Below are 16602 nucleotides of genomic sequence, written 5' to 3'. Positions count from 1 at the left end.
AATATGCCTCTGCCAAAATAGTGGAAGGTCCCATAGAGCACACCCATGCCCCTATCAACCACTGCAGCTAATGAATTACAATTTAATTCAATGTTTTGGGGGGGTTTTGAGTTATACATGATTGGAAAGAAAGAAAGATCCCCAAGAATTCTGACAACCAGAGTTTTCCAAGGGAGAGTCTAAGGATGGTACAGCCTGGCAAAGAAAATTAATGGGTATGACTAAATTTCACCTTCCTTAGCATCTGGGCTGTACCATCCTTAACAAGTAGGATGAATCCAAGCAAACTTCACAGGGCAGAGGAAGACAGGGCCCCCTGAATGACAGCTCTGTAATATTTCACAAAGGAATGTTAACACTGACCACGTCATCATCAAAAAGATGGGCTCCAGAAAAACTATTCAGGCCTCTGCCCAGGAAGTTGCTTGTGCCTAAGTCGAGTGAGCTTTCAATCATGGATGCACTCTTGTTCCTGCAAGTGTATGCTGCCTTTTGATCCAAGTGTATGCTGCCATGATCCAGTGGGGATAAGAGAGGTTTTGAAACACTACTTGACCTTCCTAGAGCGATGGAAAACAAAAAGATGATCTGAGAGGCGAAATCATTCATCTCCCACAAGTTTCTAAGCAAAACCCTGCTGAAATCAAGCTTGTGAAGCCTACTAGTAGCAAAATCTGATACCCCATCCACAAATAAGGGCAGACATACCTCCTATGTTACATGAAAGGGGAATATCACATTGGGAAGAAAATAAAAAGAAAAGCAATGCAGATGGCCATTGAATCCTCTGAGGAGATAGGGGTTCTGACAAGAAGGGGCCTAAGACTCTGAAAGCCTCCTGGCCAATGAAATTGTCACCATGAAGGGAAAAGGGATGGTTAACAAGACTAAGAATGTTATGTCTCTGTATCGCTCAATCATGCGACCTCACCTTGAATATTACGTTCAATTCTGGTCTCCTTATCTCAAGAAAAGATATAGCGGCACTAGAAAAAAGTTCAAAGAAGAGCAACCAAGATGATAAAGGGGATAGAACTCTTCACATATGAGGAAAGACTAAAAAGGTTAGGGCTCTTCAGCTTGGAAAACAGACTGCTGAGGGGAGATATGATTGAAGTCTATAAAATCCTGAGTGGTGTAGAATGTGTACAAGTGGATCGATTTTTTTCGGCATCAAGATTTACAAAGACTAGTGGACACTCTAATTTACAGAGTAATACTTTTAAAACCAATAGGAGGAAATATTTTTTCACTCAGAGAATAGTTAAGCTCTGAAACGCGTTGCCAGAGGATGTGGTAAGCGCATTTAAGGTTTTGACAAGTTCCTGGAGGAAAAGTTCATCGTCTGCTATTGAGACAGACATGGGACAGTAGCATGGAATGAAGCTACTATTTGGGTTTTTGCCAGGTACTTGTGACTTGGATTGGCCTCTGCAAAGATGGGATACTGGGCTAGCTGGACCATTGGTCTGACCCAGTAAGGCTATTCTTTTGTGGTACTTTACAAAGGCTCAGTTTAGAGGCTCAGAGTGGAACTGGGAGAACAATTTAATCCTAATAAGGAAGAGATGGATGGGGAGGAGGATGCAAATGAGTGACCCCTTTCACAAAGCAACTATGGCCCATGAGCAGCAAGGGAAAGGATGAGAATTTTACTTCAGAAACAAGAGAAGGCACTAACATCCTTAATCCAGCACCAACCCCTGGCTGAACTTTTATTGGAGAAACCTGAGAAGAACCTCAGAAAACTGTACCTTCTCAAGGAAAAGCGAGGATCGGACACATCAGCTCTCAAATACCTTTCAAACCCTGACACAGGCCAGCAAAGTGAAATAACTTGTAGGCTTTAAGCAAAATGGTGATCACAACGTGAAAAGCCCTTCCTCACTAAACATTGCCTTTCAAGGGCAAACCATGAGCCAGAAGGAATCCAGATTCTCCATTTCCACTGGTCCAAACCTGAGCACACCTCACCCTCTGGGACGAGTGAGGTGAAGGAAGCTATTAGAGTGAAAAGAATCCTTCAGAAAGTGGAAGGATCCGACTGAAAATAACAGGAATGGAAAGTCAAATGCAAGGAGCTGCTAATAAGGCAAAGAGAAACCTTGAAAAGAAGACTGTACTAGAAGCAAAAGCACACAGTAAAAACTTTTTTAGGTTTAAAAAAAATAAATAAATAAATAAAATAAAAGGTACAAGGGGGGTATGATTAAAAAGGTGCAAGGGAAATGATTAAAGGTACAAAGGGGGGGGGATGATTAAAAAGGTGCAAGGGAGATGATTAAAGGTACGGGGGATGATTAAAAAAGGTACTGGGGGTACTTGAGGGGATGATTTAAGGTACTGGGGGGTTATGGGGCCTGCCTGTCACTAGGCCTGCCATCTGTCACTAGGCCTGCCTGTCCTGTCCCAGCCTACCACCAGACCACCAGAGGGTACAGAGCCTGGCAGGGAGGGGGAATAGAGTGCAGAGCCTGGCAAGGAGTGTAGAGTTGGGTGCAGAATTTGGTTCAGAATGGTTTTTTTTCTTGTTTTCCTCCTCTAAATCTAGGATGCGTCTTATAGTCAGGTGTGTCTTATGGAGCGAAAAATACGGTAGTCGTTAAACAGAGAATATTTTGAGATTTTTGATAAATATGTTGGACATGTAATTTTAATATAGAAAATGGCTAGTTCTTACAATTTTCTAATAAGAAATGAAAGTTGAAACTGTTTAATCTGGGAATTAATTGGTCATTAGAGCGCCTATATTTGAAATAAAGTCTACCTGTTACCAATGTAACAGAAGAGCATTTCTCTTCATAAATCTGAAACTGAAGTTTCTTGATTCAAAGCAGAGGGACTTCACAATTGTGTCACAACATATTCATATTTAGCTTTAACACATCACATCTAACCTGTATGCAATTTAGAAAGCAAGCCTCTCCCATAAACCAAGACTATTTTGCAATATGAAGCCAAAGCTAACTAAAAAAACAAGGATAGTAAGAGACCAAGAGGTACTTTATAGTAATAAAACATTCTGGGTATCACAATATTTGAAATATGTTTGCTACCTTAAACTGTTAAACTATAGGTTAAAAAGATTCATACCTCAGTACAATATCAAGGGGAATAGATTTCAGAAGTTTGCCAAAGGCTTGTCGGATACGGGTTCCAGTATGAACCAGCTGAGCACGGCACACATCTACACATCTGGATTAAAACAAGCAACAAGTCAATTCAGCAAATCTTGAGCTTTTATTAGTTAAAGAATTTTTATTTTAATGTTCTGTACCTTTGTAGAAGATCAACAGGCAAAGAGGATGACAAAATATGTAAACTACTGCATGACTGGAGACAGATAGTCGCTTCTTCAAGAAGAGCTGGTAGGGTAGCATGAAAGTTGTAATTAAAAAAAAAACCCAAAAAACAAATGGAAGATTAGTTAAGTATGCTGAATATTTAAAAACAAATATATTAACAGCAAGATTGCATCAACCCTTCTGCAGCACTTAAGTTATTCTGCGCCTGAAGTGACTTGCAACCTCAATAAGAGAATCAACAGTTACTGTTTTATAAAATACTTCAGAGCCTTGTACATGTCTCACAGACTACCTAAAAATCACATTCTAAAATGCATTAAAATATGACCTTGTTTCACTTAATCTACACAAATCTATACTTTCAAAGTGAAAGAACAATTTATACATTAGAAGTAATCAAAAACTAAGTAAACCTGAAAAAATCTTCATTGCATAAGTATTCACAGTAGGCATAGTAAGGAAAGAAGGAGAAATTAGGTTCTTACCTGCTAATTTACTTTCTTTTAGCTTCTCCAGACCAGTAGAGGTTAATCTTTACAAATGGGTATATATCCAATCATGACCAGCAGGTGGAGACTGAAAACAAAACTGTGGGACAGTATATAATATACTCCCTTCTCTATTTACCTCAGTCTGCCGAATAGCCAAGCAGAACCAAGAACTGGAAAACAGAAAGAAAACAATACTCCGAACAGGAGTAACAACTAACATACCCAAATGCTGTTGGAAAATGCAGAGGAGAAATACCCGAAGGAAAATGTCCCCACAGCTCGCCAGCTAAGCCAGCCGAGCCACAGCCGCTGTTCTTTAATTCTCCCCGGCCCTAGAAAAATACTAGAACCCGCAGCAAAAAACAAAAACTGCCCGCGAAACAGCCCCAAAAACACAACAATAACAACAGACAGGGTGGGGACCTCTACTGGTCTGGAGAAGCTAAAAGAAAGTAAATTAGCAGGTAAGAACCTAATTTCTCCTTCTTTAGCACTCTCCAGACCAGTAGAGGTTAATCTTTACAAATGGGACGTACCAAAGCAGTCCCTCTCACGGGCGGGACCCCCGCAGGGCCGATACCAGAACACGCTCACCAAACACCGCGTCCCGACGCGCCTGAACATCTACCCGATAATGTCTAACAAAGGAATGCAAGGAGGACCAAACCGCAGCCTTACAAATATCCACTGGAGGCACGAGCAACGACTCAGCCCAAGAAGCTGCCTGACCCCGAGTGGAATGAGCCTTGAGAAACTCCGGAACAGGCTTCTGTCTCAGAAGATAAGCGGAAGCAATCGTCTCCTTGATCCAGCACGCAATAGTAGCCTTAGAAGCGCCAACCCCCCCGACGAGGACCCGCCAGAAGGACAAAGAGATGATCGGATTTCCGGACTTCTTGGGTCCGCTGCACATAAGAGCGAAGGACCCGACCGACATCCAACTTGCGCAGCTGCCGTTGCTCAGAAGAGCCCTCCCGACTACCCAAGACTGGGAGGACCACCGATTGATTGACATGAAAAGGAGAAACTACTTTCGGCAGAAAGGAAGGAACAGGCCGCAAGACAACCCACTCCCTAGAAAACTCCAAGAAGGGAGCCCTACAAGAGAAAGCCTGTAGCTCAGAAACACGCCTAGCGGAAGTAATGGCCACCAAAAAGACCGCCTTCAGAGTAAGGTCCTTCAAAGAACAGCCATCCAACGGCTCGAAAGGCGGGCGCACCAAAACAGAGAGAACCAGATTGAGAACCCAAGAGGGAACAGAGAGCCGTAGGGGAGGCCTGAGCAACTTGGCCGCCCGCAAAAAGCGAATCACATCAGGAATGACCGACAAACGCTGACCTGTCACCAACCCTCGAAAAGCCGACAGGGCTGCAAGTTGAACCCGGAGAGAAGACCAAGCCAGGCCTCTATCCAGGCCATCCTGCAAGAACTCTAGAATGGTAGGCAGGGAAGCACGAAAAGAGACCACTCCCCGCGCCCGGCACCACCCCTCAAAGAGACGCCAAGCCCGCACATAAGCCCGAGAGGTAGAAAGCCTCCGGGACCCCAAGAGCGTAGAGATCACTTTATCTGAATATCCCTTCTTACTAAGGCGACCCCTTTCAAGAGCCAAGCCGTAAGACAGAAGAGAGACGGGTCGAACGTGGGAATGGGACCCTGCGTCAGAAGATCGTCCAAGAGAGGCAGAGGAAGAGGATCCGCCACCAGATGCCTCACCAGATCCGCATACCACGGACGTCGAGGCCAATCCGGAGCCACCAGAACCACCAGACCCGGATGGTGAACAATGCGAAGAAGTACTCTGCCCACTAATGGCCAAGGAGGAAACACATACAACAGCCCCTCTGTTGGCCACGGTTGGACCAGAGCATCCAGACTCTTGGCCAGACTGTCCCTGCGACGACTGAAGAAGCGGGGCACTTTGGCGTTGCCACTCGTGGCCATCAGGGGCTGCCCCCAAGCCTGCACTATCAATTGAAACGCAACGGAGCCGAGACACCACTCTCCTGGATCAAAGAAGTGACGACTGAGGAAGTCCGCCTGAACATTTTCTACCCCGGCTATGTGAGAGGCCGAGAGGTCCAGAAGATGGGACTGCGCCCAAAGCATGAGCCGAGCCGCCTCCTGCGCCACCTGAGTGCTCTTGGTGCCCTCCTGACGATTGACATAAGCCACCGCCGCGGCATTGTCCGACAGGACTCTGACTGACTTGCCCAACCAAAGGGAGCGGAAAGCTAACAGCGCCAGACGGACCGCTCTGGTCTCCAACACGTTGATCAACCAGGAGGCCTCCTCCGTGGACCAGGTGCCCTGAGCTGAGTGACCCAAACACTGAGCCCCCCAACCGAGGAGACTAGCATCCGTAAGGAGCACCGTCCACTGCGGGAGATCCAGACCCACCCCCTGAACCAGGTGAGGGGTCCGGAGCCACCAACGCAGACTGCAGCGCGCCACGCCTCGCAGGGGGACAGGAACCTCCAAACCGTGCCTCTGGGGTGACCACCTCCGGAGCAGAGCATACTGAAGAGGATGCATGTGGGCCCGCGCCCACCTCACCACGTCCAGGGACGCCGCCACTGACCCCAAGACTTGGAGGAAATCTCGCGCCCGAGGACACCGGGACGCCAAAAGCAGGCGAATCTGAGATTGCAATTTGCTCACCCAGGCCCCTGGAAGGAAGACCTTCCCCAAGGAGGTGTCGAACAGAACCCCAAGGTACTCCAGACGCTGAGCCGGGACCAACCGACTCTTGGAAAGGTTGACCACCCAGCCCAGCGACCGGAGAAACTCCACCACCCGAGCCGTAACCCGGGAGCTCTCCTGCAACGACTTTGCCTGAATCAACCAGTCGTCCAGGTAGGGGTGCACCAGAATGCCCTCCGAGCGCAAGGCCGCCGCGACGACCACCATCACCTTGGTGAACATCCGGGGAGCCGTGGCCAGACCAAAGGGAAGCGCACAGAACTGATAGTGCCGACCCAAGATCGCAAAGCGAAGGAAGCGCTGATGAGAGGCCCGAATGGGAACATGCAAGTAGGCCTCCGTCAGATCGAGAGAAGTGAGTAACTCCCCCGGCTGAACCGCCAGAATGACCGACCGCAGAGTTTCCATGTGAAAAGAGGGAATCTTGAGAGCCCTGTTGACCCCCTTCAAATCCAGGATGGGCCGAAAGGTCCTCTCCTTCTTGGGCACCACAAAGTAAATGGAGTACCTGCCGGTGCCCCACTCCGGAGGTGGCACTGGAACAACTGCCTTGAGATCTAGCAAGCGCTGAAGGGTCTGGCGAAAAGCCTGCGTCTTCCAAGGAGTCTGACATGGAGAGGCTAGGAAAAGGTCCGGCAGAGAGCGGGCGAACACCAGGGCATAACCGTCCCGCACCACCTCCAGGACCCACTGATCGGACGTGATCTCGGCCCATTTGGGGAAAAAGTCGCGCAGCCGGGCCCCCACCGGAACCAAAGGGGGCGCCGGCAAGGAGTCATTGTGCAGGACGGGAAGCGGGGGAACCGGCGGAGGGATTCCCTGCCCGACGGGCCCCCCCGAAAGGGCTGCATGCGCTGGAAGAACTGACCCCGGGAAAACCCTGGAGCCGGGAAAGAAGTAGCCCCACGCCCAGGGCGATACTTGCGAAACTCCCGCAAACGCCCCCGGGCAGTGCCACCCCGAGACGCAGGGCGGGCACGGTCCTCAGGCAGACGGAGCACCTTTGAGTCCGTCAGAGTCTGAAGCAACTTATCTAATTCCTCCCCAAACAAAAAAGACCCCCGGAAGGGAAATTTAGTAAGCTTAGCTTTGGACGCAGCATCCGCAAAATATGCCGCGCGGCCACACCAAAGGCCATAGACTTAGCCGAGATCCGCACCAAGTCATAAAGAGCATCTGAGAGGAACGAGGCAGCCATCTCAATCTTCGCCACCTCCTGATCCACCAAAGACCAGTCATCAGACTCCCAATCCAGGACACGCTCAGCCCACCGAAACACGGCGCGAGCCACCAGCCCCCCACAAATAGCCGCCTGGACCCCAAAGGCAGAGACCTGAAAATTTTGCTTAAGAATGTTCTCCAATTTGCGCTCCTCAGAGTCCCGCAAGGCAGAACCGCCCTCAACAGGCACGGTACGCCGCTTAGAAATCGCCGAGACCACCGCGTCTACGACTGGCGATGTTAAAGTAGCCCGATCCCCCTCTGGGATGGGATACAAACGAGCCATGACGCGCGCCAAACGAAACGGCGCCTCCGGCGTTTTCCACTGTTCCAGTACAATATCCCGAATATCCTGATGCATGGGAAAAGAGCGGGAAACGGTACGGATCCCCCGAAGCAGAGGGTCCCCCACACGCGGAGTCTCCGGCGGCGCATCCTCAAAACGCAACACCGAAAAAACCTGTTGAATCAGGTCCGGTAGCTCATCTCTCTGAAAAAGGCGCACCACGGACGCCTCTTCGCCGGAGGACGGGAAACCCGACAACCCGCCGCCAGCGGCCGTCCCCTCGAGAGGGTCCTGGAAATCCTCAAAAGGGTCCAGGTCCTCATCCAAACCGACACGCTCCTCAGACCATAAATCCTCGTCCCAAGACACCCGCGGACGCTTGGACAAGGGAGGAGGAGGAGGGTACGCCACAACAGATGAGAGAGGCAAAGCCACAGGGTGCGCGGAGGAAACCCCACTCCCCGAAACCCCCTGGGCGCATCCGGGACCCCCAGCTGCCTGAAAATAGGCTCTGCACAAAGAAAAAAAGAAATAAGGGGAAACCCCCCCCCCCCCCCCCCGAGGGTCCCAAGGGACTCCCTGCCACAGCAGGGGACCCAGCAGAAACCTGCCCCTGTTTTTCCAATACAGGGGGAAGGTCACCTGAGGTGGAAGACAAAATGGAGGGGCCAGACTGTGAAAATGGCGACTTTCCCGCCAAAAATGCTCCCTCCATAGCCTGTAGCAGCTGAGAAGCCTGAACAGTCCCAGCCGCTAAAACAGGCAAGTCGGCATCAGCTGTCAAAAAATCAGCTGAGAGGGAATCCTTCGGGGAATCCCTCCGTGGGCGGTTGGGGAAGACCGGGCTTCCCCACTGCTCCCAGCCGACTCGCGAGGCACCATCGGCGGGGAGCTCTGGGCGCCTGCAGCCGCTGCCGACGGAGCTCCACCACATCACTGGGCCAAACTACTGAGTTCAGTCCGGCCGCGAGTGCCTCGCGGCTGGACCGAATTGTGTCCCACTCCCCCGGAGAAGGGCACAATTGCTCCATACGCGACCTAGCTAGAAACAAAGTGCCAGTTAGATGAAAAAATACTGTAAAAAACAGTAAATTGACAGGGAAGCAACCCTGCAGACCGGCACTACCTCAGGAATTTTTTTTTTTTTTACAGAACAGACTCCACAGGCTCTCAAAGCAATATGCCTTGCTTGATTTAGGGGGCAAGGCTTACTGCTGAGGCTCCTCTAGAAAAATGTGGGGAGGTGGAGGAAGTGGGGGGAGGGACCCCGCTCGAGACCCGCCGGGTTTGACACCCCCGAGGTCGGACGGACCCCCAAACAAGGCCCGCCCAAGCTCTGTCCGGCCAAAAACAGGGACTAGAAACCCCCTAAACAAATTCCAACAGCCCTACCAAGGGAGATGGGTACAGATCACTCAACACCTGCTGGAGACTGAAAGAAGACTGAGGTAAATAGAGAAGGGAGTATATTATATACTGTCCCACAGTTTTGTTTTCAGTCTCCACCAGCTGGTCATGATTGGATATATACCCATTTGTAAAGATTAACCTCTACTGGTCTGGAGAGTGCTAAAGAATAGGTCCTTACCTTGATAATTCTCTTTCTAGTATAAAGGAACATGAGTCTTGACCAGTGGGTTATTCACCTTTACCCGCAGGGTTTTGCAGAAGAAACCATCAAGTACCTAGCAGATTTCTATGGTCCAAGTTCCAGAAATGTCAAAGAAAGAGTAGAATGGCAGGATGGTTCAATACATGCTCCCTAGTCCTAGTATTTTTGGAAAGAATAAAAAAGTGATTCACATCTACCCTTTCCACACCATTCGTTATTTAGACATCTTTATCATATCTTCCCTGAGCCGTCTCTTCTCCATGCTGAAGAGGCCTAGCCACTTTAGCCTCTCCTCATAGTGAAGCTGTCCCATCCCTTTTATCATTTTTGTCACCCTTCTCTGTACTTTTTCTAATTCTGCTATATCTTTTTTGAGATATAGCGACCAGAACCGCACATAATATTCGAGGTGAGGCTGTACCATGGAGCGATACAAAGGCATAACATTTTCCTTAAGTCACTTCTTCTCAGGATTATCTCTTATGTATTTATAAATGATCTAGAAACAGGGACGAAGTGTGAAATAATAAAATTCGCAGACGACACCAAACTATTTAGTGGAGTTAGGACTAAAGAAGACTGCGAAAATTTATAAAGGGACCTGAACAAACTAGGAGAGTGGGCGACGAGATGGCAGATGAAGTTTAACGTAGAGAAATGTAAAGTCTTGCATGTAGGAAACAGAAATCCGAAGTACAACTATACAATGAGAGGGTTGGTAATGGGTGAAAGTACCCTAGAAAAGGACCTGGGGGTAATAGTGGACAACACAATGAAGCCGTCGGCACAGTGCGCAGCAGCCTCTAAGGCGGCGAATAGAATGCTGGGTACTATCAAGAAAGGTATTACAACCAGAACGAAAGAAGTTATCCTGCCTTGTATCGGGCGATGGTGCGCCCGCATCTGGAGTACTGCGTCCGATATTGGTTGCTGTACTTTAAGAAGGATATGGCGATACTCGAGAGGGTTCAGAAAAGAGTAACACGATTGATAAAAGGTATGGAAAACCTTTCATATGCTGAAAGATTGGAGAAATTGGGGCTCTTTTCCCTAGAAAAATGGAGACTTAGAGGGAACATGATAGAGACCTACAAGATCATGAAGGGCATGGAGAAAGTGGAGAGGGACAGATTCTTCAAACGTTCAAAAACTACAAGAACGAGAGGGCATTCGGAAAAATTAAGAGGGGACAGATTCAGAACCAATGCTAGGAAGTTCTTCTTCACCCAAAGGGTGGTGGACACCTGGAATCGAGTACAGTTTTGGGGTTCAAGAAGGGATTAGATAATTTCCTGAAGGAAAAGGGGATAGAAGGGTATAGATAGAGGATTACTATACAGGTTCTGGACCTGATGGGCCGCCGCATGAGCTAACTGCTGGGCATAATGGACCTCTGATCTGACCCAGCAGAGGCACTGCTTATGTTCTTATGTTATATGGTCAGGATAGGCGATGCAAAGAATTCTTTATAGGCATTGCTGATAGAATACATTCAGTTTTCATGCTCTTTAGTAATTTTTCAGGTTTTTCAGGCAAATTGCAATTGGCAGGGCAGTAGCTTTGTCGAGCTTAATTTTCATCATAGTATTGATTGTTCTTGCCCTTATGTATCTGCTGAAAAACCGATGTCACCTTGTCAAGCCTATAATTGACATCTATATCTGAAAATAATTTCCTTCTATTCTCATCTCATCAGGAGGTTTTTTTGGTCCTAGGACTATATGTTTTGAGGTATTGTTGATGCATGTATTTAAACATCTCTATCTCCCCTCTCCCGCTTTTCCTCCAAAATATACATATTGATATCTAGCCCCATGATGCCTATCAGATGGTTGATCTGCCAATATCATCTATAGCCTGGAATATCAGCAAATCATTATAAAGATAGACATTATGCTTAAAGTAGCAGCATTAAAAGTCTCCGGTGAAATCCACACCTGATATGCTTTTACAATTTAAATTGATTAATGCTCAAAAAAGTGCAGCTTCTAAATGATATGCAATATTAAAACAGACCTCTTCTATTTCTATATCACAATTGATAAGTTCATGGCATTCTGAGCTGGAATTTGAGGCAGATGACGATGATGTCTGGCAAAAGGTATGGACCCAAATATTTAAATCTATACAATCCGCAGCGGTATTAGTCGACAGATCTCATTGGACCCCAAAAAGATTAGCCAAACTCTCAAAGGACACTTCTGATCTTTGTTGGTCTTGTAAGAAGGCCGTAGGAACATTATCTCACATGATATTTCACTGCTGTCATCTCACTGTATATTGGAATAATGTTTGGAACATCATCCCATCCATCTTGAAAATAGAAGCTCCTTTACATCTTAAGATCATTATACTGGGTCATCGTGGCCTTCCACAACCTATGTCTGAATATAATGCTCGTCTGCTCAACATTTTACTATTTTTGGCTGCTGGAAAGACTTATCTAAAGTGGGATATGTTGTATGGTGGAATACAGTATGTATCACCACCAAATATGAGTGTTATGGCTGAAAAACACAATTCTACCAGTACATTTCTCAAAGTATGGGACCCTGTTCAGTCTTATTGTAGTAAAGACCATTGATGTATTAAGGCTATTGTCTGTCATCCCTTCAAAATTCGACTTGGCTGATTGTTGTTAGGTGGTGCTTACTGGGAACCCCCCCCCCTTTTTTTTTTCTACTATTATACCTGCCGATATATTTTTTTATGCTAACATTTTAAGCTGGTTTTGTACTACGAGTTTGACATGTTTTGACTAGTTTGACAAGTTTAAACTGTTATTTACACAGATTTTAATGTGGCTTGGCTGTAACATGTCCTGTTTCCATTTCTGTACTTACAGTTTTTGTTATGTTTGGATTTATATTATATCTATGGTATAATGTTATGACTTAAAATTTCAATTTAAAAAAAAAAAAAAGAAGTCTCCAGAGGACCACATCCACACAGTGGTCCTGTGTATCTTTAAGCACCAAACCACTTTCACTGGGTAGAGAGGTGCGTTTAGTCACCTGCGCAACCAAAGAATCCACTCTAGGCTCACCCAGAAGCTCCTGGCACTCCTGTGTCAGAGGATACAAGTGAGACATGGCTCTTGCTATCTTAAGAGAACTTTCCGGAGAGTCATACTATTCTGAGATAAGAACACTCATATCAGGATGCCAGGAGAAGGTAGCAGACTGCAAGCGCACACCACAAAGGCAGGAAGAAGTGGATGGAGCTGGCTGAGTGACTAAATTTAACTCCTGCAAAGACTCAGAAATAAGATCCGGTAAAACCAAAGACTTAAATAAAGTCATGAATCATCCCCTGGTTCCAAATCCCCAGAGTGATCTGCAGATCCACAACACAGTCTCTGAACTCCCATTCCGGGAAGCACTGCACCTGTAAATAAGGTGTCAACAAGCTGGTCATCATCATCAGGATCCCCCAGATCAGGAAGCACAAGAACAACAGCTGACCGAGATAAGGACGTGTCCATAGAAGCTATGCCACCGAGACACACATCTGAGGAGGAGCGAAACTGCACAGGGGAAGAACACTGGCTTTGAAACTCATTCCACAAATGTTTCATAAATTCAGAGAAAGCCTCCAGCTTCTGGGGCGTAGTCACCCTTTCTTTGTTGATTTAACTTTGCGTTTCTTGGGCTGTAGAGAGTCCGCAGCCAGGCATATGGAACTAGCAGTCATGCCAAGCCCCCCAAATAAAGAAGGCTTCCCCATTGGGCAAACCGAGTGTATGTTTGGTCATTTGCTTCAGCATGGGAGAGGCTAAGTGGGACACTGCCGCCTCTCCTGGCCATGCAGCACGTGGCGCAAGAATGTTCTTGAGGTGCTAAATTTGTACAATCCTGGCAAGAATTCACATTAGGAGCCCAAGGACTCCATCTCAACAGGTTTTGAGGCAATTTGCAGTTTTGGATAAAGAGGGAGCTTTAGAAAAAAAAGATTGCTACAAATCCAAGATGGCTACCGTTAAGAAATTCATATCAAAAACACATTTTTTTTTTTTTTTACATTAAACAAACTACAAAATCAGCAATTTTAGGATTTTTCAGGTAAGGGAACACAGGGGGACATGCAGAAACCCTCAAAACTTTGAATTTCAAACCTCCCCCAATTCCCCTCAGAGACTGACAGCCATGTGACCTGTGCTGAAAATGTGCTGCAGCCTGTCTCAGCTCTCTTACAGTAGCTGGAATCAGAAAATCACTGCCTCATGCTGGGAATGCCTCTACAACACTGATCTTTAGGCTGCCAGTCAGACCCTAAGCCTGATTGCACCTCCACTCCTGCAGACCAGCGGACAGGCAGAGGTGAGAAGGACAGGCGGAGGTGAGAAGACACAGAAGGCAACCTGCAAGACACCGCCGAGTCTCCAATAGATGCCAAACAGCGTGCGCTTGAACCTTTTTTCGGCAATAGGAGATAGAGGGGGATGGCCATGAGCTCCTGTGCGGCAAAAGCAGGCTGTCTGACAGCTGCAGACCGAAGTTTGAGTGATCTCAATGCAGGCAGAGCTGAATTATCGCTCAGAGCACAAGAACCCCCCCAAAAAGGACGAAAAACACACCAAATAAAATGTGGAGAGCAGAACACACACACTTCTGCTGGCACACGTGCAGAACGGAAAAACTATAGGTGGAGCTAAGGAGCCCAATGATATACAACAAAGGCACAGAGAAAAAAACTCCGGTGGATGCGTTCTGCAGATGGCACGTGGCCATGGGGATACTAACCATTTGTCTAGAATGTCTCACCTATTGCACTGGAAAATACATTAGTTCAATACATCTTGTTGAGCTCAGTAATCAGAGTGCTAAAAGCATAGAGTTCCAAAGTTGTGGACCTTTTACTGAGAAAGTAAAAGTCCTAATATGTTCATGGACAATTTCTCAAAATGTTGGATATAATACATTTTTGGATTTTCTAATCTAAGAGTTCTTAAGGGTATATATGGAGTCAAAAAGTGTGCAAGATACAAAGGTTCACCAGTCGTTATTACTTTAAAAGTCAATAAAAGTATTTTGTAAGTAATATGATAAGAAATGGGGAGCCAATGAGCTGCTTTCAGATATGGAGTCAAATTTACGAATATTTAATATTAACCGAATAGCAACATGTTTGACACAATTAAGTTTCATAATCTTGATTTACTATTTAGTTCAAGTTTCTAGCTTTAAACAAAACATGGAATTCTCTGCTTCTTCATTCAGTTAACATGTCCACATACATCTAGCAGCTTTAAGAAATTTAGTGCCACAACCATATTAATCCTCTAGTCATTCATCAGAAACAACTAAAAAGGCACAAGGATAAAAATATATATATAACAAAAAACATCTTTGTTTACCATTTGCTATGAGTCCTTTGCAAAAGTTATGGAAGGATGGAAGAGAGAATAAAGGTGCATAGGTTTCTGATTTTTTCATGAGGACAGCTATCTCCAAAGCCCAGGTCATCAACAGCTTCCTAAAGAAATATAACATTTGTCAAATTATTAAAAAAATAATAATAATAATTCAAATAAATATTTGCATATTTTAACTGATTAATACACATAGGAAGTATAATATAATATATATGTATAGATATGAAAGGGGGTGGGATTAAAATTTTTTGGAAATATATTGTTATGGAATTTCAAGTGATAATGTAATATTATGAGCTATATTTATTGGACACTTGATGTATATGTTAAAATGAATAAAGATTTGGAAAAAAAAAAAAAAGAAAAAGAAATCAAGAAGCCTAATTTTTGCAGCCTACAGAATACAACACATTTATTCAAAAACCTAAATTCATTAATCCTATAGGTTAAGATTACAGATCACATATAATAACTGCTGCATATTTCTCTCACAAACTATGAAATTCTGTTTGCCCATAAGTCAAAGTAAAAAAATATATGTATGGCAGTAGGGGGGGGGGAAGGAGAAAGAGAGAGACGCTTGTAATACTATGTTTACCATGCTATGTTTTCTCATACAGTGCGTGTGTAATAAGTAAATAAATAAATATCCACCTTGTTATACGGTATCCTGCTATTGGAAGAAGATGCCCCTTATCCCAACTTTACTGGTACAAGAAGGGTCCATTGTGGAGCTCTTTTTTCTATGCTATTATATGTGGTGAAAGCAGTTAACTTAGCAGGGTTTAAAAAAGGTCTGGATAATTTCCTAAAACAAAGGTCCATAAGCCACAACTTGGGGAAATCTACCACTTATTCCTAGGATAAGCAACATAAAGCACAGGTGGTTGACTCAAGAGCAATGTAAGGAAATTCTTCTTTACAGAGAGGGTGGTGGATGCCTGGAATGCGCTCCCGAGAGATGCCAGTACTGCACAGACTTGCACAGTCTGTGTCTGTATATGGCCATTTGGTGGAGAATGGGCTGGGGAGGGCTTTAATGGCTGGGAGAGTGTAGACTTCAGTAGTTGGGAACCTAAGAACAGTACCAGGCAGAGCTTTGGATTCTTGCCCAGAAATAGATAAGAAGAAGAAAAAAAATCAACAAATTTTTAGACTGAATCAGGTTGGGCAGACTAGATGGACCATTTGGGTCTTTATCTGCCGTCATCTACTATGTTACTCACTCGTTGGGATCACGCCAAGTAATTGTGAACTGAGTTGGCACTGTCGGAAACAGGATATTGGGCATGATGGACCTTCAGTCTGTTTCAGTTTGGCAACTCTTATGATCTTATGTTAGGGTTAAGGAAGACTTAATTTTAGAGCTTCTTCTTTGGTAGGTAGCATGTATCGTTGCCCAAGGGGAGATTCTGCCCCATTTAAGCAAAAAGCTTCCTTGACTGAAAATTTCCTTGACGAGATAGGAATACGTTCTTGGTTTTGGCCTTGGAAGAACTAAAAGAGGGACAGATGAAGAGACTGCCACCCCTTTTTAAATTATTCATTCCTTTATTTATTTATTGGGGTGCTACCCGTATCCTTTCAAAGCTATACGAGCGTGGGGGAG

The 16602-nt window shown here is 45.7% G+C and overlaps 1 protein-coding gene across 2 annotated transcripts in view; it reads right to left on the bottom strand.

Annotated features, from left to right (window-relative positions):
* The window catches only part of SMG1 (SMG1 nonsense mediated mRNA decay associated PI3K related kinase), a 257696-nt gene that overhangs the window by 176197 nt on the left and 64897 nt on the right, over positions 1 to 16602 (bottom strand). For both annotated transcript variants that reach the window (XM_033962915.1, XM_033962916.1), the window contains 3 exons: positions 14976 to 15094; positions 3278 to 3365; positions 3094 to 3195 (listed from right to left, as the gene is read on the bottom strand). In XM_033962915.1, the coding sequence (XP_033818806.1) occupies positions 3094 to 3195; positions 3278 to 3365; positions 14976 to 15094 (309 nt within the window). The remainder of the gene's footprint in view (positions 1 to 3093; positions 3196 to 3277; positions 3366 to 14975; positions 15095 to 16602) is intronic.

The sequence above is a fragment of the Geotrypetes seraphini genome, chromosome 11 (genome assembly GCF_902459505.1).
Source record: "Geotrypetes seraphini chromosome 11, aGeoSer1.1, whole genome shotgun sequence".
NCBI classification, from domain to species: domain Eukaryota; kingdom Metazoa; phylum Chordata; class Amphibia; order Gymnophiona; family Dermophiidae; genus Geotrypetes; species Geotrypetes seraphini.
This window is presented reverse-complemented; position numbering and strand designations above follow the sequence as displayed.